This window comes from Dermatophagoides pteronyssinus, unplaced genomic scaffold (assembly GCF_027571235.1).
Source record: "Dermatophagoides pteronyssinus isolate colony J.1.1.1.1 unplaced genomic scaffold, Derpt_VIB-CSIC_2022.12 sq0029, whole genome shotgun sequence".
Classification (NCBI taxonomy): domain Eukaryota; kingdom Metazoa; phylum Arthropoda; class Arachnida; order Sarcoptiformes; family Pyroglyphidae; genus Dermatophagoides; species Dermatophagoides pteronyssinus.
Window position 1 is genome coordinate 167,080 of NW_027461553.1, and position 25,258 is coordinate 192,337.

Consider the following 25,258-nt stretch of genomic DNA (forward strand, 5'->3'; position numbering starts at 1 on the left):
TTTTTTTTTGTCGTTTGATTTACCCAACGTTCGAAAACTTTGACTCCGCCTTTTTTTGAAAATTTGGTAAAAAAAAATTTTAAATGCCATGAACATGCGCATTGTCCACATACCAGTGTCACGTTTATTATTGATGATCATCAGCGCCGTGTTCAAGCCACATGTCTGATTTGGAAACACGCTTTTTTAAAAAAATTCATCGGTCAAGTTTTTTTCGAAAAAAGTTTTTTTTTTGTATCTTAATCATCTTTTTTTTCAAAAAAATGGCGTCAAATCTAAAACAATCAACAAGTTTGGCGCGACAACTTAATGAACTAAAACTTCCGCAAACATCATCACATAAAGAACGTTTTGGTTCGGTTTCATTTCTTTATGATTTTTTTCAAGCAAAAACCATTGATATTGATACACATTATTCAAATGCAATTATTAGTCTGGAAAATCTAATACAAATTGATGATCATTTTCGTTCATATAAACAAACATTATTTCATGAATCAAGTAAAAAATTTGATCGTTCTATCGAAAATAAGGAAACAAATGACGAGATTGATAAACAAATTGATGAATTTTTATTTTATATTTCAAAATATTTTCAATTAACCGATTCACATAAAGTTATTGAATATATGATACAAAGATATCGTATTAATGAATATAATGTAAAATCATTGATTGGTTCGGTTCTGCCTTATCATGAAACACGTATATTTGTTCGATTAATACAAACATGTTCGGAAATTAAAAATCCAAAAAATCGTCATTTTTATTGGATGAAAAAATTTCAGGAAAATGGCGTACCAATCACCAAATCCAATCTATTCAAACATTGTGTATCGGATATGGAATTTACACATTATGTTACTGATTCGATTTTCAAATGCTTACAATATGATCAGAATAATTCATTGTTTCCATCATTTTTACTTTCATTTTGTCTGAATCTAATGCAACGTTCAACTGAAGATATGATTGTTTCACATATACTTTCGGTCATTTCTCGTTGTATTCGTCATGAAAATCAACAATTATTCACTGTAGCCCTTATGATATTCAGTCATCTATGTAATCTGGTACAGTTGGAAATATCGATTGTACAAACAATATTGAAATCATTTTTTCAGAAAAACTTTACCATATCTCAATCAACATTGATAGCTTTCGAAATCATTATCAAATGTCAAAATATGTTAATTTTACCAAAATATTTTATCAAACAAGATTTTATTGAAAATCTGATTAGTTTGGGTACCGATATTAAATTGAAACATTTACCACGTGTTATTATATTGAATATTTTAATGCAAAAAGATTCGAAAAAATTCGATCAGCAAACATACAAGAATTATATTCATATTTTATTGGAAACATTCACCAATTCAGATGATACTGTAAAATCAATTGTTTCATGGATGAATGACTGTGATGATGATATTGAAGATAATAGTTTATCATATCAGTTTATTTGTCATACAACAAAATTATTGGAAAAAATGTATCCAGATTATTTTGATCTAGCCATATCATCCATACCGACAATCAAAAATTTATCCAAATATTTAAAATCAATTCGTTATTCATTGGCTGGTAATTCACGAACACCATTATATTTAGGTGTGGAACATTCATCCGAAAAAATTCGTCATCAATCATTATTATATTTGGCTAAAAATTTTAACAATCTTATTGAAAATATTGATCCTGCCGATATGAAATTCATTCGAACAATATTGTTAAAAAATTTAACCAAACAAGATTTTGATCAAAAAGAAAAATTAACAATTTTATTGAAAATATTCAAAGTTAAGGAAAAAATTTTCAACATTTTAACTGAAGAAGAATTTGAATCAATAGTATTGGAACAGATTCGTTTGATACAAAAACAATTATCCGATCCAAATGTTGAAAATGATGTTGATTTAAATAAATCATTTATTAAATTGAAACAATTATTGATTGAAATTTATTGTTCAAAATCATATGGAATCTATTGTCGTAATTTACCCGCTAGCGATTATCTCCGACGATTATTCAATGATGAAATGCAACAAACAATTATTTTATGTTTACTATCGACCGATCTCCAATTGTCAACATTGATTTTATCATCTGAATATGCTAAAACAAATCCATTGTTTCAAATATTAATTGAACAGAATAAAAATTTCATTTCAATTGATGATTTTACAAAACTTCAAGAAGAAGAACAACAAATGGAACAATTGAAATTATTTGCACAGAATATTCTGAACGGTATTGCATTGTTTCTTAATCAAAATCAACAGAATTTATTTCCAAAATCAAATATTCTACAATCATTATCATCAAATTCAAGCGTAAGATTTAAATTTTTATTTCTTTATTCAATGATTAAAATGTTGGAAAATCATTCAATCGATTGTGGTGAACAACAAGCACAAATTATATGTCAATTTATTATGGATTTATTTCTTCATCTTTTGAGCATTGGAATCAAAATTAGTTCACGTTCAGAAGTGAAAATTGTATCAGTTAAACAATATGATGAAATCAATATGGATGATTATTTTTTATTTGAATTTTATAATTTTAATAATCAATCACTGTCATTATTGATTATCGGTTATATTTTATATCGTCTGATGCAACAAAAAAGTCTTGTAAATGATGATTTACCATCAACAGCCGATTGGTATCTAACGGATGTATTGAACAATCAAATCAATTATGATTTTTATTATAAAATTTATTGTTTATTAATCTATTATTCAACACCGAATGAATCGAAATCAATTAAGAAAAAAACTTTAAATTTTTTTCGTTATTTATTTTCATTATTTATAATGGAAAAAATACAAAATCATCAAGCTGGATTGAAATTTTTTCTACCATCAATTGTTAATCATGATAGTTCAATTCAACAACAAACACTTTTGATATTGAATAATTTATTCGGATATTCACAGACATCCGAAATTCTTATCAATAGTATTGGTTTAAATTCACAATATCTAATTGCTTATCTATTGGCATTGAATTCATCCAAAACATCTACAAGACAAATGGCTATTGAAAATTTAAAACGTATTGTTAAAAATGAAAAACTTGCCGATGATTTAAAATTATTTATTCAGAAAATTATTGATGAAAAACAGTTAATATTGTCCGATATGAATGCTATAGCATTATTATTAGGTCGATTACAGAATTCTAATGATTATCCAATTGTAAATGAATTATTACAGACAATTATATTCATATTAACAGCTAAACATTCTACAATCAAATCATTTCATAAAGTTGCATTATTGAAATTATTACTATATTGTAATCAACAAATTAAATCAATTATTTTTGAATTCTATACAGATTTTCTATCGATGACCAATAGATTTATCGATTCAGATGAAGAATTACAATTGAATGAAATTATAAATTATTATGATTATAAAATTTTCGATACATCAAACGATTTGTTTGTTGAAAATAAAGAAAACGCATCATTAAAATTCTTGATCAAATGTATTGAATGTTCGGGTTCAATATTGACTGAAAATATTTCTACAAAAATCTTTCGTTTGATTACACCGGAACGTTTTCAAATGATTCTTAATGAAAATGTTGAATTTGCATTGAAATTAGTGCAAACATTATTGAAAACACAATTATCATTATCGGAAAAATCACCATCATCAACATTCAATTATGGTCATTTGATTAATTCAATGGAACAACAATTATTAACATTAACATTTGATGAATCATTTGCCATTCAAATGATGAATTTTCTATTACCAATAAATGATGTTTATGAAACAATTACAACCATTGAACAACCAACAAAACGTATGAGAATGACCGATTCGAATCGTAAACAATCACAAACAAAATGGAAATTATTTCGAATCTATATTTCATCATTGGCACATCAACAAACATTTTCAAATATTAATGGCGAATTAATACGAATAATGTTTGATTATCTTAAATTAACATTTATGGATATTGATGATAATTTTAGTGAACTTACTCGTCAATCATTATTGTATGCAATAACAAATATTATTGAATTAAAATTGGCTAAAAAGAATGATCAAGAACGTATGGATGTTGATGGTGATGAAACAACAGCAACAACAACAAGTTTGGCTGAATTTATGGATTATATTAATGTTGATATTATCATTGATTGTATTACCGAATCACGAGTAAAAGAAACACAAAGAATATCATTACTATTGATCAGTATGATTGCTCCATATTTCCGTAAACAAATCATAGAATATTTAGTAACTATTTTTACATTTATTGGTTCGAATCTGTTAGAATGTGATGATCAATATTCATTATCAATATTATTCGAAACAATGGAATCAATAATACCGATTATTATTGCAAATAATGATGATAATGTTGATAAGAGTAAATCATCAAAATCAGAAAATATGAAACAATTTATATCATCAGTGTTTATAAAATCATTTTCCGATATACCAGCATATCGTCGTCTACAATTATTTACCAAATTAATTACTTTACTTGGTGCTGATCATCATTTACCGTTAATAACTGTTTATTTAATGGAAAAAATATCATCAATGAAATCTGAAACGGAAAAAGAAACTGGGTTTTCATTTTTGCAAACACTTTTTCAACAATTTGATTATGATATTCAATTAAGATCGGTTTGCATATTGCTATGTTTATTTGAAACAAAATTTTTGCATAGCCATTTTCGTAATTCATTTCAGAAAAAAATCCAATCAAAAAATAATACATTATTTTCTACGGCAATTATTCGACAACAACAACAACGACAAAATCCTGAACAATTTCAATCATTAATAACATTAATCAAATCAATTTGTAAAGAATTTAAAACAACAATCATTTATGATGGTGAAAAACTTGCCTGTGGTTTAGAAATATTGAAATTTATTCGTAATTTAATTTCAACAACGGAATTTGTTTATGGTATTCGTAAACTTGATTATGAACAAATATCATCCATACCATTAATATATTTTATTAATATAACATTTGAATTGATTGTTTTAATCAATCCTGGTTGTGATGGATTACGTTCATCATTACAAATATATCGTAAACGTTTTAAATCCATATTGGATGAAATATTTTTACAATATAATGCTCTGGTACCGAATGCGAAATTATTGGACATTGTACTTTATGATTTGTTGAACAATACAGCACAAATGGAAGCATTCGTATCGATTTTAATCAAACGTAAAGCATTAGAATTATTAAATAAAAAACTTGATAAACTTGGCCCGAATGATATGAATCTTGAAACAACAATGAAAATATTTGAAACATTATATGATCATTTGAAAATTTATCAAGAAAATCTTAAACATTTAGATGATAATCAATTGTACAATGTTCAATTGATTTTATTATCAATGAAATTATTGACAAAATTCATTAATAATGACGATTTATCGAAAGATATTTCTACTGCCATTGATGAAATATTGACACAGGTTTTAATCAAAATCATCGAAATTATCAGATTGATTAATAATCAACAACAAGATTCAACGGATAATAATGATGATAAACAGATTTCAAAATCATTACAAAATCTTCGTACAAGTTCAATTCTATGTTTATCACAAATCCTATCAACATTATCGACTAAATCGATTGTTCATCTTTCCGATGTAATTGAATTGATATTGAAAATTTTCAATACAAAAGATGAAATTGTTATTATTTCGAATGTTTCTTCATTGCATAAGATTATTTTGAATTTTGGTCCATTTCTAAGTCCACATTTAAAATCAATTATTATTCATGTTTTACCATTGTTTTCATTATCATTTGATAATAATAGTAATGATCTACGAACAAAATTGAATAAATTATGGTTATCAATTGCTAAATTAGTACCGAAACGTATTGTATTCGAAGCAATTGATTCATCATATGAATTGGCCATTACCGAATCATCTGAATCAGTTATTCATCTAATGAATTTATTCAAATATTCATGTGATTTTATTGAAAAATCTGATATGGAAATTATATTGAAAAATCTGAAAAATTTTATGCTAAAATCATTAAGTTTTCGTTCGGAAAAATATGATAAAGTTGATGTTTCAATGATTGAACGAATTGAAACATCATTTTGTGAAGCATTTGCTGCTTTTATTCCAAAATTAACCGAAACAAATTTTCGTCCAATTTATTATTCATTATTGGATTGGTCAATCAAAACAGATCATTTACAGATACCGGAATCGGATGGTCACCATTTTAAATTACCCGATACTTGTTATCAACGAATCATTTCATTTTATCGTTTTTGTTCTTTTCTTGCCGATCGATTGAAAAGTCTTTTCTGTATATTTGTTGCACCAAATATTATCAAAAATTGTAATCAAATTTTGATTGGTTATCATTCTCCAGAGACAAACGATTCGGATACGACAATGTCAACAACAACAACATCGACAACAAATCAAGAACCACAGCTAAAAATTGATGATCCAAAAGTGGGTGAACCATTAGTACAGGCTGTACTATCAACATTATCCAAATGTTTCCTATACGATCTTAACGGTACATTTGTTAATAAAAATTGTATATCATCAATATTCAAACCAATTGTCAATCAAATATCAAATCTATATGGAAATGATGATGATTATCAAAAACGTTTAGATCTTATTCTACAATGTACACAATATCTTATACAAAATAATCGAGATGAAACTTTAATCAAAGATTTTAATTATCAAATTTTATTAAAATCACAAGAATCAAACGTAAAGGTTTGTAATTTTATTGTTTTGTTTTGGAATGTTTTTTAAAATTGCTTTTTTTTCTTTTCTTTTTTTACAATAGGTTAAAATCAGTGCAATCAAAGTGTTACATCGTTTAGTGTTAACATGTGATGAAGATTATCTACCATTCATACCTGAAGCAATGCCATTCATTGCTGATCTAAGTGAAGATGATTCTGAACAAATTGAATTACATTTAAAACAATTAATTACCGATATTGAACAATTGATTGGTGAACCAATCAATAAATATTTATAAAATTTTTAAATGATTTTTTTTTATTGATGAATTCAAAATAAAATTTCATTTTTATTTGTTTTTTTGAAAAATTAATTGAAAATTTTCGAATTCAACGCCATCTACAGTCGTTGATGAGTCGATTTCGAAGCTGTCTGTTATTATTATTTTTTGTTTCATTTTTTTATTTTCGGTTGTTCAAGAATGAAACGAAGTTATCAAACATTTTTTGAAAACGATAATAATCATGATGTTGATGATGATGATGATTCGGAAATTCAATCAGATTACAAAATTACACAGGTGATTGGTCAGATTTGTTCGAATGTAGAAAATGATTCAATCTACAAACGAAAATGTAATTGTGATCCATATCGTTCATTCATTCGAGCCGGTCCATTTGTTCTTGGCTGTCAATTGACCGATATACCTCAATTATCCGGTATTGATAATTATATTGCAAGAAAAATTGATGATATTAATCCGAATAGATATTATTTGTTGAAAATTGTTGTACTACCTAAAGATCGTATGGATGAAAATCAAAGTCAACGACAAGCTAAAATGATGATTTATAATGAATATTCTGTTTTATCATTGCTCAAAAATCATTCGGGTATTATTCAGATACGTGGTTTATATTCAGATATTTATTTTGAAAATGATTGCGATAATAAACAATGTGATGTTGATGTATGTGAACAATGTATTAAAACTGTACAATTGACAACCGAAACTGATATCAATGATGAAATAAATGTTTCAAAACATTCAAATAATATTGATCATCATCATTATCTGGATTGTAAATATCTGAATAAGATTGGAAAATTTTATCGTCGTTTAATTTTAGCATTTGATTGTCATGTATCGCATATATTTTCTTTGATTGTACCGATAATTCCACATCTTTCGAATAATCGATATAATCGTTTTCGATGTGAATATGAAAATCTACAAGAATATGTAAAACGTTATAAAAATGTCAACGAAATGAAAGCATTACAGATTTTATTCGAAGTTGTTAAAGTAATAAAATCATTACATGAAAAAAATATTGCACATCGTGATTTACGTTTGGAAAACATTCTTTATAATCATCGTAATGGAAAAATTTTAATCATAAATTTTGGTCTTGCACGTTTTGTAATCAATGATACAACCTGTATTAATGATCATCGTGGTTCGTCGGCTTACATTAGTCCGGATGTTTTAAAACGACGACCATATGCACCGAAACCATCCGATTGTTGGGCATTAGGTGTCATTTTTTATTCAATGTTATTGGGCAAATTTCCTTTTTATGCCGAAACATTTAATGAATTATTTAAAAAAATCAACATTGGCCATTATGATCTTCCAACAATAAATCTTTTTACATCAGAAACGATGAAAATTATGCGTTCATTGATCGAAATCGATTCGGATAAACGAATTAATATTAATGAACTATATGATCGATTGAAACAAATTCTCGATACAAGATTGAGAGAAAATTTATTTAAAGAAATGCAAACATTAATTAAACAGAAAAAATGTAATAATGATGATTTACAAGTTGTTCCAGATGTTTGCCCTCAGTCATCGATTGTTGATCGACCAAAAAGTCGATTAAATATTGAACATGATCATAATTATGTTCAAATAAAATCATATAAATCACCCGAAATAGATTCTAGTGATAATGAATCCGTAAATAAATTTGAACAATATTTTCAATCAAATTTGTGTATGACAACACCACCACAAATGCCTATACCATTTTTAAAATTACGTGAACGATTCTGTTATGATTCTGGTGATAATTATTGTGGATCGAAATTTGCTCATCATCATGGTTCACCATTTCTGGAAGAAATGGCTCGACATTATTGCTACCAACAACAACAACAACAACAGCATCAAAAATCCGGACAATCAATATTAAATGATTTCGAACGAATGGAAATACAATTCAATTCGAATCCGGTTCATTTAGAATTTTCAAATCAATCAACAATATCGAATGGAAATGGTTCTACTTATGATGTAATAAAAGTTGATTCCGATGTACGACCATTAAATGATCAAGAATATACAATAATTAATCAACAATTATTAAGATTATATGCACCATTTTCATCCAAATAATTCATGTGATATTTTATATATACAAGTAATATATTTTGTTTCTAAAATTTCATGATTAAATTGTGTTTGTGTGTCTTTTGTAAAGAATAACAAAAAAATCAATTTCTAGATGTTGATGTTGGATCATGTTTATAGGTTTTCTGTAATGGTCCAACACCGGCTTTTTTAAATGAAATTTCATCCAATGAATTTCTTTCTTCCATTCTTCGATTAATTTTTGCATTATCCATTGTTTCACGAAAATCTAGAAACAAGATATAAAAAAAATGTCCATTGATCATCATCATCATCATTCATCATTCAATTTCTTACGTTGAGTGAATGATTTTTTATTTATATCCAATTGTTGTGGTTTAACTTTAATCTGTGGTATATTGAGAAAATTTCTAACTTTCGGTAATCTAAGCAAATGTACTTGTAATAATGATATAAAATTATTCGTACACCAATACATTAGAATAGCGGATGGAAAATTGAATGTAAATGCCAATGTTATTAAAGGTATTATTCTGGCACCATATTTTATGAACGGTGTTTGATTAGGATTTAAGCCTATTAATTATTTTATAAATTAGAAAGTAAAAAATAAATAAAAATCAGAATCATGATTGACATGAATAAATACATACCACTACGGAAAGATGTTTCCAATGTCAACCATAATGTTGCACAGGTTATCAATGGTAATGCATATAATGGATCACTAATTGATAAATCAGTGAACCAAAATAAACCACCAGTTTTTAATGATTCTACAGGATGATAGGCCATACGTCGTAATGTTATGAAAAACGTTATAAATACCGGTGCTTGGGCGAATGGAGCTAACATTGCTTTGAATGGATTCACACCTTTTCGTTTATACATTGACATTGATTCTTGTGATAAACGTGCAAATTCAATAGAATCACCACTAATTCGAGCTTGATTCATTTTTTCCTTTAGTATTGCTTGTTCAGGTAAAAGTTCATTCAGTTTAGCAGCTGATCGTTGAGCTTGTACAACCAATGGAAACATACAAAGCCTTAGGATTACTGTTCCGACAGCAATCGCTCCCCACCATGGGAATACCGAATGTAAAAAATCTAGATAATGAACACACCAACCGACTGGAGTATAATTCGATCCTAGATTTAATGATGCAACCGATGTTTCAATCACAGCATTCGATATTGTTTCATTTTCCAATAACGGTGATTTTTGTATATCAATAGTTGTAAGATCGATTACGTTTTCTGTTGTTGCATTATCTCCATCACTGGTTTTAGCTGTTGACGAATTGAATCGAGATTGAAAAATAAGTGGATTTCTTATAATACGAAATTCATTATGTGAACGTAACAATGAAACATTTAATAAGCCGGATGATGAAAATGTTCGAACATTTGATGGTCGACATTGATATCGATTTCGATCACTAACGAATAATGCTGAAGATGAAAATTTATCAATATTTTTCCAGCCGCTACGATTGAAAGCAGCTGATGAAACATTTCGTAATATAAGAATAGATCGCATATTTTAAATGTTGTTGGATCAATGAAATTAAAATTTAAAATTCTCATTCAATTCACATGTGACCGATGCGAGTGATGAACGTTTTTCAAATGATGGTATCGATTATGAAGGTGTTTATTTTATTTTTTTTTTGAACACTCTAAAATTTTGATTGAATCGAAATGATTGCATAAGAATATTTTTCATTTAAATATTTTTTTTTTAATTTTATTTTATTATTGTTGATTTTTTTTGGTTTTAAATTTTCTAAAGAAAATAATGTTGACATTATTCGATTATAATGTCAATCGAGTCAATTTTTTACTGATTTGTTTTGTACCACTTATGATCATCCTTTCTATTGGTAATTTTTGCTTTTTTTTCATTTAATAAATCATAACTTATGGAATGAATTTATTTCCTTGTGTCATTAGCATTTAGAACAAATGTTGATAATTTATATGAAAATGATCTCATTGTTGAACATTCGAATAAAACATCAATTAATCATAATCTTAAATTTGATCCAAAATTAAATGGATTACGAAAATATTGTAATTTTTTGGATGATATTGAAATTGGTGATGAAGATACATTCAATTATTGTGGTTATAATCTTCAATTGAATAAAATAATAATATTGATAAGACATGGTGATCGTGGTCCATTGAAAAATGTTCGAAATTTAGAGAAAATTCCCTGTAATCGTACCCATTTGTATGAGGTTAATCGACTTAATGATGAACGAACATTTGGAATATCAACATTATTATCTAAATTCATAGCCCGATCTAGTGTTTATAATAGTTCATTCTTGGGTGCTGTTCTTATGTCGGATGGTTGTACGCCAGGTTTATTAACGAAATTTGGCCTTTCACAACATATAAAATTGGGTTCATTATTGAATCGTGTATATAGGCCAAAATTGAATATGGATTCTGATTTATCAAATTTAGTCAAACAAATTCGTATCAACACAACACCATATCCACGAACAATACAATCAGCTTTAGCTTTTTTATATGGTTTTTTCAATGAAACAAATAACCTAAATGTTTTTGATTTATTATCAATGAATTATCATCAATTTTCCAGTGTTTATTTTTGTGATTATCATAATACTCATGAATATTGTTTTCATAATTGTACCGAAATGGAAGAATTACAGAAAAAAATTTATAATACTTTTAGCTATGATCATGATAAAAATTTTACCAAAATGATTAAACAAGTGGAAAATATTATCGAACCAAACAATGTATCGAATCCGATTGGAAGTTATAAACGTTCGATTGTTTCCATTTTTGATACACTAAATTCATTCGTCTGTCATCAGGAACAATTACCTTGTCAACAAAATACTGCTGATGATGATAACAATAAATGCATTGAAATGGAAAATGTTGAACAAATTTTTACATTCATTAATGATTTAGGTCATAAATTAATGCATTCAGAAGATCAACATCGTATTAGTTGGATGCAATCATATGGATTTTTATTGAATATTATCGATACAATCAAATCAACGGAAAAACTTTCAATATTTTCCGGACATGATTTAACTATACATTCATTAGCTACGGCAATCGGTTTTGTTGAACGTAACATTCCTCCATATGCATCGCGTGTAATTTTTGAAGTTTATGAACCATCATCATCATCATCATCATCATCATCATCATCATCGATAAACAATGAAAAACTTTTACGAATCATTTACAATGGTAATGATGTTACAGAAACATTTCCATTATGTAATTCGATTGTCAATGATGAACAATTCAATAATGATGAAAATTGTATTCAATTTGATCATCAAATATTAATCAAATTAACTAGTCTGGAAAATTTTATTCATACAAAATTTGTTGAACATTATTTGTTTGAAAATTGTTAATAATAAAAAATATTTTTTCTTTCCAGTTATCACAAATATTATGAAATAAATAAATTTGAATTTTTTTTTTTTTTTTGTTTGCTATTATGATGAATGAATGATGAAATAATAATAATAATAATAATAATATGTCAATTACAATGAGCCATTGCTTTACGAAAATTTTCAAGTATTCGTTGATAGGTTGGATCGAGGTCAACATCAACCATTCGATCATCAATTGTTGTTGTTGTTGGTGATTGAACAAGATTCCAATTCGAACGATATGTTGATGAACCATACATGGCTAACGATGATGATGATGATTTTGTTGTTGCCGGTATTATTGAACCATTATAATAATTGGTTTTTTTTCCTAAATAATAATTATTAATAGCCTTTGGCTGTGATTGATAATATTTTTTTCGATATAATGTATTATTCGTTATTGGTGATGTTGTTGATGATAATGATGATAAAGGCGATGATGATGATAATTTTGTTTGAATCAAACGTAATGTACATGGTAATTGTTCTTTCATTATACTATGATGTATGATTAATGATGAAATTGTTGGAAATTCTTTTTGAAATCCTTTAATTTTAAATTTTATCATTTTTTCTTTTTTACAATCATCATCATCATTGTTATTGTTATTATTATTATCATTATTATTATTATCGATTATAGATTGAATAAGATAATGTGCAATACCAGTATAATTATAATCATATGGTACACGGATAGTTAATGCATAACAATGATCCTGTGTAATTGATTTTCTAACAATAAATGAACCGGTTGGACAATTTTCAATCAAATGAATAGCATGTTCACGTTCAATTGTACCATAATACCATGATTCATTTGAAAATGGATCATTTGGATCAATATAATTATAATCATTTTGTTGTTGTTGTTGATAATTATTATAATCAACAGTTGGTGGTTCTAATGTTGCATAACAATTTGATTCGGATGTTCGATGATGATCAGAAGAAGAAGAAGCCATTAAAATATCCATTGAATAAAGTTGATTATCATTTTGTAAAATGACTAGCGGCTTTTCTAATGATGATGGTAATGGTGATGATGATGATTTTGTTTTAAAATTAACTGCAATTTTACCATCACCTTTATTAAGAAAACTAACGATTGGATTTGATTTATTATTATTACGACCAATCATATATTTACGATTTACGAATGTTTGATGTGGAAATTTTTGTTGATTATGATCATTATTATTATTATTATTAATCGAAACAGATTGATAACAAAGATTATTAATCGGATTAATTTGATGTCCAACAAATGATGTTGATGAGGAGGAATTTTTTGCTGTTGTCGATGTTGATGATGTTGAAAACATTTTCGCCATCATTTTTCTTGATCGTTGCCATGAACAAAAATGACTAAGTAATGCTTGATAATTATTCGTGGTAGTTGTGGTTGTTGTTGCATTCGATGAAGTCGATGATGAAGAAGAATTTAAATCAAACGAATGAATTATATTATTCATTGTTTTCAACTTTAAACATAAACACACACTATTACTCTATTAATAGAATTCTGTTAACATAAACTTCCGTTCATCGATGTTGTTATTGTTGTCGATGTTGTTGTTAGTTGTAGCAGTTAATAATGATAATGATGATGATGATGGTATTTCGTAGTAATTATTGTTTACCATTGAAATAATAATAAACCATAATGATCGAAAATTGAAAATTTAGTGTGTTTTCGTTGGAAATTCTTTTCTAAACATCATTATAATTCAACAACAACAACAAAATTAAACAAATAAACAGACAACAAAAATCAGAAAATAAACAGGCTCATTTTGATTTTGGATGACTTTAAAACTGGCGTCAGATTGCTTCTGGTATGTGAATGAAAAGTTTGTTTGTTTGTTTATGATGATGATGATCAAGATCAACAAAATGTTCGTACTACTTCGGTTCATCATCATCATCAGTCATTTAGCCACACACATACACAGACACATGTCGAAGTGGATTTTGACCATCCATGGAATTCACCACTATAGTGAAGAAAACTTGTTCTCTCTCATCATAATCATGTTGTTAAGAGAGAGAGGAATGAATGGTGGTGGTGGTGGTTCGTGGTCATTTTCAACAAAAAAAAAAAAAAAAAATTATTTTCGAGGGTCATGAACGAACCAGCCACACAGACTCTTTGGTTTCCCATCTAAGATCGTCTCCCGTTTGGAATGTTGTGTTTAAAGCAAAAAAAAATTGATGATGATGATCAAAAGTAACAATTCCAACAACAGCAACATTTTGAAGGAATTTTAATGAATGATTTTTTGTTTCACTTGTTGCAGTTTTTTTCAATTTTTGTTTGTTTGTTTTACACGCGGTGTGTGGTATGTTTTTTTTCGATGAAAGAATGTGGCCCATGGCCATGGTCTTTACCCAAAGTTTGCTTTGTTGTTGACTTGAGCGTGATGCACACCCATGAATTTTTGATACAAGAAAAAATTGAAAAATCATTGAAAATGATGGCATTGAATTTCGTTTTGTCTGGAATCCATTCAATGGATAACACAGATACGGTAGCGGTGGATTCATGGATGAGAACGACAAACAAAAAATGATACCTTGTTACCAACAAACAAACAAAAAACGAAGCATTTTTGAATTAGTAAAAGAAAAAATTCAGTAAACATAAAGAAAATACAAGTTAATAAGAAGAAGAAGTAAATAAAAAACAATGGACTAATTATCTTTCATCCATTTATTATAATAATTATCACGAGAATGTTTGGTTGTTTTTTTTGCTTGTTTGTTTGTTGCTTAAAACCAGAATTGTTTTTTGTTTTTGCTTTTTGTTTTGATAAGATCCTTCTCATTAATCTACTTATATTAATCATTTTAGATTTTTTTCTCTCCAAACAAACAAAAAAAAAAACAAAACTTTCAACCATAAAACATTTATGTCAGAAACAAAAAACAACGATGATAATGATGTGATAATCATCCATGGATTGATGAGTGATTATCAAATTCGAATCATCATCATACACAAATACTATGTGTAAATAAGTAATTGGTTTTTCCTTTCTTTTCTTTGGTTCGAAAGCAAACCAAAAAAATCATTATTATTCAAAGAATTCAATTCTCGAAACATAATTATCATTTTTCTTTCTTGTTTCTCAAGTATATGTTGATCTTAAGTGGTTTTTTTCCGAATGATAATGACATTGTCAACATCGTCATCCAGAAAAACGACGACGACAATAAAAAGGGTTTGCCTCTCTCTCTCTCTCTCTCTCTCTCTGTCTATCGGAGTTAATTTAATGTCAGTCGATGAAGGAATAGCAAACAAACAAACAAACAAAAAACTGGACAATCCAAACTGGTCATCAACAAACAAACAAAAAAAACACTCTTCAAGAATGGAAAGAAAGAAAAAATTTCATCAGCCTACTTTACGATGTTTTTTCTAGAAAAAAAAGGGCGACATTCCAGAATAATAATCATCATCATCATCCTTATCATCATAAGTGCCCATCACCCATTAAGTTCCGTATTTTTTTTATTCGGATGGTTAGTGGAAAAACAAGAAACAAGAAAGATGAAAAGAAAACAACCGTTAAAGATTGTGATCATTTCATTTATTATCATGTGAAAGAATTTTACAGTTTTCTTCGTCCATCCATCCATCCATCCATCTATCTCTATATACATCTGTAAATTCAAACGGCTATCTATATATTTAAAAAAAAACACAAAATCAAGAAAAGGATATTTGGCAAAGAAAAAAAAAACATATTTCCATTAGAATGATGTTGATTTGAATTGACATAACATTTCAAATGTAAAAAGCAAAACAACAAAGAAAAATTCCATTTTTTGAATGAATTTCATATATTTCGAAAAATTTCGTAAACTCAACCAACCGTTTAAAAATTTATTCTGTTTAAATCTTTTTTAAAATTTTTTTGTTATTTTGAAATGAATATCAAAAGTTTTATTATTATTATTTGGCTATGAAGTTGATGATGAAATCATTGGATGAATGGACATTGTAAAAAAAAACATGATGATTTTATGGATAAATGAATTGAATGTTTCTTTTTTGGCCAGTTAAAAAGTCAGCTAAACCTGAAAATGGACAGATGAAGAAAAGGAAAAGAAATTGCCAAGTTAATTACATTACCTGTAAATCCAAACATGCAGAGGGTTTTAACGTGATTTTTTTTAAATAAAAAAATGGACTTGTAAAACCATTTTGTAATTTATAATCAATTTTTTAATAATAATAAAAATTTTATAATTTTTCAAATTGTTTTTCAAAAATTTTGTTAATAATAATAATAATTTGTTACATTTTTTTTTTTTTTTTGGATAAATAGAATCAGAAAAAACACACATAGAGAAAGAAAAAAACACAAAATACAGATGGTGAATATATAATAATCACAAAATTTTACAAACAAAACAACCGAAAACAAAAAAATTGGAAAATCACATCCACACAACTGATAATGAAAAAAAATTGTGATTTTATAGAAAAAAATGGATTCACACGGAAAGGAAATTGAGAGAAAACACACACACAAACAAATCATGATAAATATTTACAATAAAATTCGGGTAAATTGGTTTTTTGAAACAAAAATTCTGGACGAAATTTTCAGGGGAAAAACATATGAAAGGAAATAGACAATGTTTTTTTTTTTTGTTTGTTCACAATTTTGTTTCATAAATGATGAAAATAAGATCAAGAAAAAAATATAATGGACGCAAAATCATGTTTTTCACTCATTTGTTTTTGTTTGGTTTTCATTCAATGAAGAAAAAAAAATTGAACAACATTAACACTATATATAGTCGCGGAAAGGGTATTTTTAATTTTCCAATTGAAACAAAAGTTTTATTATTGCCAAATTATTGAATTTTCTTCTCCTTCCACAAGGATTGTGTGGTTTATTTTTTTCATGATTGAAAAAAATTGGAAAAAAAAGTCAGCAGACTTGAAACAGACACAAGCACACACTAATATCACAAGGAAAAAATGATAATTCCAGAAGGAAAACAAACAACAACAAAAACAACAAAAAACCTGATAAATAAAAGTAATAGTTTGGGCTTAACAAACTGGAAAAAAAGAAATTTGTACCTAAACAAATCCTATTCATTTTGAGAAAAAATAAAACATTTTGAAATAAACAAGTTTATCCCTTTTTTTTAAAAAAACGATCAAATCTAATTACAAACCAAATTGGAAATGAGAAGAAGAATCGTAGTGGAATATTCTATTTTTTACGGAGGGGGAAGTAGAAAAAAAAGAATCTTTCTCTTTGGAACACAGAAGTTCATTTCGAAGAAATTTTCTTGTTTTTCCAAAATCGAAGTTTTGAAGAAGAGAAAAAAAACATTTTGAAAATAATGATAATGACATGGTACATTTTCGTTGATTTTTTTTTCTTCCAACCAAAAAAAAAACTTTATATTCGCATGGATGAATAAAATGAATGGTGATGTTGTTTGGTGATTCTGTTATTATTATTATTATTTTTTTATGTGTAAATTCTTAATGAAGAAAAATATATGATGAAGAATTTGAAGGTTGAAGAAATTGAATTGAGACCAACAACAACCAGAAAAAAAATGATAATAAAATTCCGTTATACGGGTGACAATGACAAGATGACCATTGTGAATGAACGATAGTAAAAATGAATGATAGTAAAAAGAAAGCAACAACAACAACAAAAAAAAAAAAAATGGCAAACTGGAGATTCATTTTACGATGTGTAAGCAAGAGAGAGAGAGAGAGAGAGAGAGAGAGAGAAACTCAACAAAAAAAAAGATTTTTCAAAATGAAAAAAAATTACACTAATGATGACAACAGCAACAACAAAATTCGGATTCAATAAGATTGAATTTTGTGAAATTGAAAACAAAAACATGTTTCTTGTTTTTTTGCTTTTCAAACATTCTAAAATTCAATCACTATCGATATTCGTGTTAAGCTATGGGGTATTAAAGAATCACTGAAAAAAACTGAAAAACGAAATTGAAGAAAATTAATGAAAAAAAAGCACCAAAAAAAAAAGTTTGTTCATCTTGTTTGTTTGTTCGAAAATGAATCTGAAAAGATCAGAAATCTTTTGAAAATCAATGTTAATTATCGATACAATGTTGTCCCCATCAATCAAATGTTTCCCATTGTGTTGATGATTGTTGTTGATGTTGAAATTGTGTTTGTTGTTTTTGTTTTTGATTTTCATTATTATCATCGACAATTGTTTGTTGTCGATTTTTTGGTCTTGGTGGTATAGGTGGTTTTTTATCAATTGAATCGTTTCGTTGAAATGATGATAATTCTATTGATGGATTTAAAAATGGATTATTTTTATTAACCATTGTTTGTTGTAAACGATTTGATGGTATTTTTAATTCCAATGTTTGTTGTTGCTGTAAATTATTTTGATTAAGACCATTATAAATTTGTTGTCCATTGTCATTATCATCACCAATATTTGTTTGTTGATCAGTTGTGGTTTGTTGTTGTTCCAAAAGGCTATGATTAATACCATAACCAAAATAAATGAATAGACCTTTTTTTTGGAAATGAAATACAAAAAGAGAGAATCGCGATTAATGTTTTTCAATTACTAACACGTTTTCTTTGCTAAAATAAACAAAACAGAATAAAAACAAACATACCAATAGTCATCCAAACAGTAAATCGTACCAATGTTAATATTGAAAGTCTTAATATTAGATAAATGTTAATAATAATTGCAATGGCAGGCACGAATGGAATACCAGGTGCTTTGAATTTTAAATTACACCTAAACATTAACAACAACAGAAACGATAAAAAAAACGATAAATAAATAAATATCATTGAAACGTGATGAAAAGAAGAAAAAAACCTCGAATCTAGTTAATCGAGGAAATAATAGAACTAAAAAAGTTTAAACTGTAAATTTTTTGTAAATCGTTATAAAATTTATAAAACAAGAAAGAAAAATAAATAAATAAATTTACAAACCTGATTTGTGGCTGTCGAGATATGGCTAGTATAATAATAATAATTGAAATGAATATAAATATAAATAATAATAATAATAGACGATTATTCCAATTTAATGAATTTATATGCCAGGCAAGTAATATATCGAATATGAATACAAGTATTAAATATATGCCAACTAAACGTGCAACATACATTCCACTATCTTCGGTTGCAGGTGTATTTACTTTCCAACCATATGGAAATAGATACATTAATAATTTTTCATATTTATCAAGTATACCATAACTTCATCATCATTCAAGATTTAATGGTTTTGGTTTTTGTAAAAAAAAATTTGAATATGAAAAATTTTGGTTATTTAAAAATTTTCGGCAAAAGAATCTGATAAGAGAAAAAAAAACATACCGACGGCTACTACTACCACCATGTTGATATGGAACGGAACCATAATGTAAACCAGCCGTACCTGGTACAAGAAATTCATCATCTTTACTATCTTGTCTTGACCAATTTGGATCATATTCATCACCACCACTTTCGGATGATTCATAAATTTTTTTCGAATAACATTGTTGTCTTGACATTTGATTCATCATCATCATTGGATTTGTTGTTATTGTTGTTGTTTGTTTTGTTGTTGTTGATGGACAAACAAATGAAGGTGGTGTTGGATAATATTGTTGTTGTTGTTGTTGTTGAACAAATGAAGGTGGTATCTCTTTATTCGGTGTCATACATGCTGATCGTATTGATTGTGGTAATAATTCAATCAAATTTGTTTTTGTTGGCTGATAACGTAATAATAATACACATGCTGACACCTGAAAAAAAATCAATCAATTAATCAATCATTAATTTGATAATTAAAAACAAAAGAAAAGATAACAAAAAACAAAACAAACAAAAGAGAGAGAATATTTACGGGAAACGGAACTGTAACGAGAAAAAAAATTTTCCGAGAAAAAAAAGAATCGAACAAAGAATATACGGGCATAGAACACACACACAGAGAGAGAGAGAAAAGTACTCATTAATTGAAAAAATTGAATGAAAACAAAAAGGTATGAAATTAATTAATCAAATTAAATAAAATAAACTTAATGAATGTTTTTGTTTTTCATTCATTCTGGGCTAACCTAAAACAAAAATGAAAACTATTGGGCTGAAAAATTTTTTGTTTTTGTTTTGTTTTGTCTCTAAATTTTCCAACATACCAATGTATAGGCCATTAATGTTCCAATTGACATCATTTCAACTAATACTTCCAATGACATAATCAATGCTATAAATGATGTAAATAAACCAAATATTAATGTTGATTTTATCGGTGTATTAGTAAATGGTGATATTTGTGCAAATGTATTATATAATAGACCATCTTTAGCCATTGCATAAACAACTCTTGGCATTGGAAACTATATATATTGTAATTTGATTATCGAAAGAAAAGAACACAATGAATGATTGAATCCGAAATGTAATTTCAGGTAATTTGTTTTTTGATAGAGAGAGAGAAAAAAAAAGAAATTTCAAAAAGATAAAATTTGATTATGATTTTTGTTTTCTTCTGCTTATTTCTCATCAGCTAAAAATGAAATGAAACGAAACAAAAAATTACCATTGAACCAAACATTGAAACAAAAAGGCCAGCCAAAGCACCAATAGCGGCAAAAAATTTACAACGATTTGCACCAATATCGGCAAACATTTCGATTATTGGTGAATTTGTATCGATTTGCCAATATGGTATGACTAATGTTACGATTAAACCTGAATATAGGAGGAAAAAAATTTGATAATCGATCAAATTCAATTCGTCGAATAAAACAATAATTATTTTGGCAAAAAAAAAAATATTGAATGAAAAACAAGCAAATGATGATCATTCAATTTGACAGGTTGAGAAAAACACCAGCCAAGCAAACAAACTTCCACAAAAAAAACAAACATTTATTTACCTGATGAAATATATGCAATTAATGCAATAATCATACTGGTTACAATAGCCGTTGGTATTGAACGTTGTGGATTTTCTGCTTCTTCACCTGTCGTTGCAATTATATCGAAACCGATAAATGCATAAAAACAAGTGGCCGCACCATTTAATATACCGGACCAACCAAATGGTGCAAAACCACGTTGATAATGATAATGATTTTGATCATGATGATTATGATGATGATCATTATCATTATGATGAAGGCTATTATTATTATCATCATTATTAATTGTTGTTGTTGTTGTTGGCGTTATTGTTGTTGTTGTTGTTGTTGTTGAAGATATTGTTTCATGTGTAGACCAATTTGAAAAATCCAGATAAAATAATGATGAAATAATAATAAAAAACCAAATACTAAAATTAATAGCATTTAAAATATTTGTAAACATAAGGGATTTTTTAACACCGGTAGCCAATATTAATGTCATCAAAATTGTTATGAATGCTGCAAATAGATCCGGTGTATGGCCAATAAATGTACCAAATTTTGAACGTATCCATAATGACATATTACCATTATACATTGAATCAATACAGGCGCTGATTGCAGCTGCACCGGCTGCTGAACCAATTAAATATTCAAGAATCCTGTATTTGTTTTGTTGAAATAAATAAAGAGAGAGAGAGAGAGAGAGAAAAAAAAATGAACTGGTTAAAATATTCTGTTTAAAATGATGAATTAAACACTATATATTACATATTCCATCCGATGACAAAGGCAATAAATTCACCTACAGTCACATAGCTATACATATAGGCTGAGCCTTTAAATTTTTTGGAAAAGAAAACAAGAAAAGAAGAAAATGAAATGAAGTGAAAAATCAATGTATGTTTCAATTGATTCAAAAATTCATTAATTAATTAATTGATTACCTGAAGTATTTGGCACTCGAACACCAAATTCGGCATAGCAAACGCCTTATCCAATGATGATGATGATCGAGCACATACAAAAGATTCAATGTGATGGAAATGAAAAAGAAGAGAAAAAATCAATTCGAAAATGTTCAAAAAGAAAATGGAAAAAAAAATTTCCAGGAAATTCAATTTTGAATTTTGAAAATTCTGGGGTACCAAAAGGGGGAAATTCAAATCGTTTTTTCTCTAATTTTTTTGTTTGCTTTCATCAAATATTTACTGAGCATTTATTATTTACCCGATAAAAGACTTGCAATACCAGCGATTAAAAATGAAATGATCACAGCAGGTCCGGCTAAATTTTTGGCAACCATTCCGGCCACTATATATGAAATCGATTTTGACGAAACGAATCAATCGTTCGGGATTCAATCAGGAATAAATATGCAAAAATTTTTTGGAAATTCAAAAAGGAAAAAGAAAAATTAAATTAAATTTTTGCTTGGAAAAATATTAATTTTGTTGTTTTTCATTTTTTTCAATAAAAAAAATATAAACACCTAAATACATTCCGGTGCCTACACAGCTGCCAACACCAAGCGATACTAGATCTCGTGTTTTCAGACATTTCTATATTTCGAATGAGGGAAAAATGAAAAAAGAAAAGAGAGAAAAAAAATTTCAATAAATTTACGAGAAAAAAATAAAGTTTGCAATTTGCAATTTGCTTGCTACCGACAAAACAACAAAAATACAATTTGAAAAAATCGATAAAAAAGCAAAAGCAAAAAACCAAAATAATGACAAAATTCAATGAAAATCAACGAAAACCGAAAAGAAAAGAAAAAGAAAATTTGTTTCATTATGAGAAAAATAATGATAATAATTACCGGTTATCAATGAAAATAACCGGTGGTAATGAAGACTGATTGAGATACTTAATAACTTACTTGAAGTTTTGTTGTTGGTATTGTTGTTGTTGTTATATGTTGTTCAATTTGATCCGGTTCTCTTGTACGTAATAATTTACTAATTAATAACATACATTTAGCCGGATTAAATTTTATTAATATTTGATTAATTAGATTTATTAACAATTCTCTCATGATAATTGGATTAATTTGTTTGTTTTCGAATACTATCGAAATAGTAATCGATAGTGTTGAAAATATCACACAATCGATTCTTGGAAAAATGGCAATTTTTATTTTATTGATATTGATATCGTTGGAGGATTAACTTTTGTTGTTTTTTGTTGTTTTTTTGCAATAAAAAAATGTTCAAAAATCTTGAATAAGTTTTGTTTTGGAACAAAAAAAAAACAGCAAAGAAAATCAATTTGATGCTGGTGACATCATCAGTTCTGATGATGATGATGGTGATGAAATAATAATGATGTGGATGACGATAATAAAAAGAAACATCTAATAAATCATTGATGATGAAATATATGTAAGCCGATTCTGTAGTCGTTGTTGTTGTCGTTATTGAAAAGATCCATCATAATCGAAATGGCAATTTGGAATGGATTTTTTTTTCTTTTGCTGAATGGATGAAATTTTACTGGTTTTTCAATGAAAAAACACGAAGAAAAAAACATGAATTTTTTTAGATTTCAATGGACAATTTGATCATATCGGTGTTTGAAAAAAGAAAACATGATTTACAAACAAAAAAACATGATGTTAAACATGATGTAACAAAACAAACAAAAAACGGGCAAATTTTCTAATGGTAAAACATCATTTGCAAGAATTTTGTTTTTCATCAAATTTATTGAATTCAAATGAATCAAATTATTGGATTAAAAAATGGGAAGCAAAAAATTTTCTAAAACAAAAACACACAAATACAACCCACACACACAGCAAAAAATTAATAAGTTGAATGATGAATTGAAATATTGAAATTGAATTTTATCTGGTTCTTGGAATGAATTGAATATGAATTGAATGAATTGAATGGAACAATCAAAAAATTTAGCAATTCAATAAAGTAATGATGATGAGCTTTGCATATAGAATATAACTACTACATATTATTATCTGGAAACACCAATTGAATTATCGATTTTTGATGTTCATCATCATCATCATCATCATCAGCAATAAGCAATAATAATTCTTTCAATGTAAATCTTCCACTGTTAGTTATAAAGAATGTTAATATAGAAAATGTCAATTGTGAATCAATTTGCTTTTCATTTCATTTTTTTTTTTGCTGTTGCTATTCACTGCTGCTTTGGCTATGAGATTCCGTTCATTCGTTTCAAGATTCCAATTCGGTCAGAATATACAGAATATTAGGAGTGTTGGGAGAGACAAGAAGAAAAATAGTTGGCATTTTGGAATCTTTCCTTTCCTTTCATTTTATTGAATGTGGAAGCATAAAAACTTGAAATGACGCTTGCCCATTCGTTATGTTCAAATATATTATCCACCCTCCTTTCCCAAAAAATGATGAGGAACATTATGAACAGTATTCTGTTCCAATTCTTTCATCTTTCAGAATAATTTGCCCACTATGAATGATCAGGATAGTGATAGTGGTTGTCGGGTAACAGGATTCTCCAGATTCTTTTTCTTCTTTTTGTATAGTTATGACAACTATGATTTGAACAACAATGAAAAATTCTGTTTTTTTTTTATTATTATTCTTTAGAGAATCATTTTTTTCGTTGCTGAAAAATGCTCAACTCCAACACACTTTTACACATAATTTTCTTCAAATAATAAAAAAAAAGTTTGTTGTTTTTTGTTTTGTTGTTGTTGAAGGGACCAACCAAAACAACAACAACAACAAAAACAAAATTCTATTCTTGGAATCTGAAGGTTGTTGTCGTCATCGTCAT

The 25,258-nt window shown here is 27.4% G+C and overlaps 6 protein-coding genes across 8 annotated transcripts; 3 read left to right on the plus strand and 3 right to left on the minus strand.

Annotated features, from left to right (window-relative positions):
* The first annotated feature begins 69 nt into the window (after positions 1-69).
* On the plus strand, positions 70-7,104 carry l(2)k09022 (HEAT repeat containing 1 homolog l(2)k09022). The gene is made up of 2 exons (XM_027345376.2): positions 70-6,776; positions 6,850-7,104. The coding sequence occupies exons 1-2, from the start codon at positions 162-164 to the stop codon at positions 7,045-7,047; spliced, it is 6,813 nt and encodes a 2,270-aa protein (XP_027201177.2). The 5' UTR covers positions 70-161; the 3' UTR covers positions 7,048-7,104.
* A 48-nt stretch (positions 7,105-7,152) lies between these two features.
* LOC113795192 (serine/threonine-protein kinase 40-like) lies at positions 7,153-9,226 on the plus strand. Its single transcript, XM_027345384.2, has one exon. It carries the CDS (start codon positions 7,231-7,233, stop codon positions 9,154-9,156), a length of 1,926 nt encoding a protein of 641 aa, XP_027201185.2. The 5' UTR covers positions 7,153-7,230; the 3' UTR covers positions 9,157-9,226.
* A 5-nt stretch (positions 9,227-9,231) lies between these two features.
* On the minus strand, positions 9,232-10,759 carry OXA1L (OXA1L mitochondrial inner membrane protein). Its single transcript, XM_027345385.2, has 3 exons — positions 9,786-10,759; positions 9,469-9,708; positions 9,232-9,400 (listed from the first exon to the last, which is right to left on the minus strand). Exons 1-3 carry the CDS (start codon positions 10,672-10,674, stop codon positions 9,255-9,257), a joined length of 1,275 nt encoding a protein of 424 aa, XP_027201186.2. The 5' UTR covers positions 10,675-10,759; the 3' UTR covers positions 9,232-9,254.
* LOC142645922 (2-phosphoxylose phosphatase 1) lies at positions 10,752-12,625 on the plus strand. Its single transcript, XM_075823458.1, has 3 exons — positions 10,752-10,784; positions 10,927-11,017; positions 11,088-12,625. Exons 1-3 carry the CDS (start codon positions 10,764-10,766, stop codon positions 12,551-12,553), a joined length of 1,578 nt encoding a protein of 525 aa, XP_075679573.1. The 5' UTR covers positions 10,752-10,763; the 3' UTR covers positions 12,554-12,625.
* Positions 12,493-16,207, minus strand: LOC113795191 (uncharacterized). Its single transcript, XM_075823462.1, has 2 exons — positions 15,987-16,207; positions 12,493-15,156 (listed from the first exon to the last, which is right to left on the minus strand). The coding sequence occupies exon 2, from the start codon at positions 14,053-14,055 to the stop codon at positions 12,685-12,687; it is 1,371 nt and encodes a 456-aa protein (XP_075679577.1). The 5' UTR covers positions 14,056-15,156; positions 15,987-16,207; the 3' UTR covers positions 12,493-12,684.
* Positions 16,208-18,389: 2,182 nt separating this feature from the next.
* Positions 18,390-25,033, minus strand: LOC113795202 (solute carrier family 7 member 14). 3 transcript variants are annotated; one of them, XM_027345394.2, is made up of 12 exons: positions 23,358-25,033; positions 22,968-23,037; positions 22,706-22,789; positions 22,423-22,467; positions 22,247-22,313; positions 21,509-22,137; positions 21,169-21,320; positions 20,765-20,965; positions 19,956-20,371; positions 19,566-19,835; positions 19,235-19,362; positions 18,390-19,125 (listed from the first exon to the last, which is right to left on the minus strand). In XM_027345394.2, the coding sequence occupies exons 1-12, from the start codon at positions 23,511-23,513 to the stop codon at positions 18,716-18,718; spliced, it is 2,628 nt and encodes an 875-aa protein (XP_027201195.2). In that variant the 5' UTR covers positions 23,514-25,033; the 3' UTR covers positions 18,390-18,715. The 3 variants fall into 3 exon arrangements, with proteins under 3 accessions (XP_027201195.2, XP_075679566.1, XP_075679567.1); XM_075823451.1 differs by lacking the exon at positions 22,968-23,037 and having other exon boundaries at positions 23,358-23,476; XM_075823452.1 differs by lacking the exons at positions 22,247-22,313; positions 22,423-22,467; positions 22,706-22,789; positions 22,968-23,037 and having other exon boundaries at positions 23,358-23,430.
* Between the last annotated feature and the right edge of the window lie 225 nt (positions 25,034-25,258).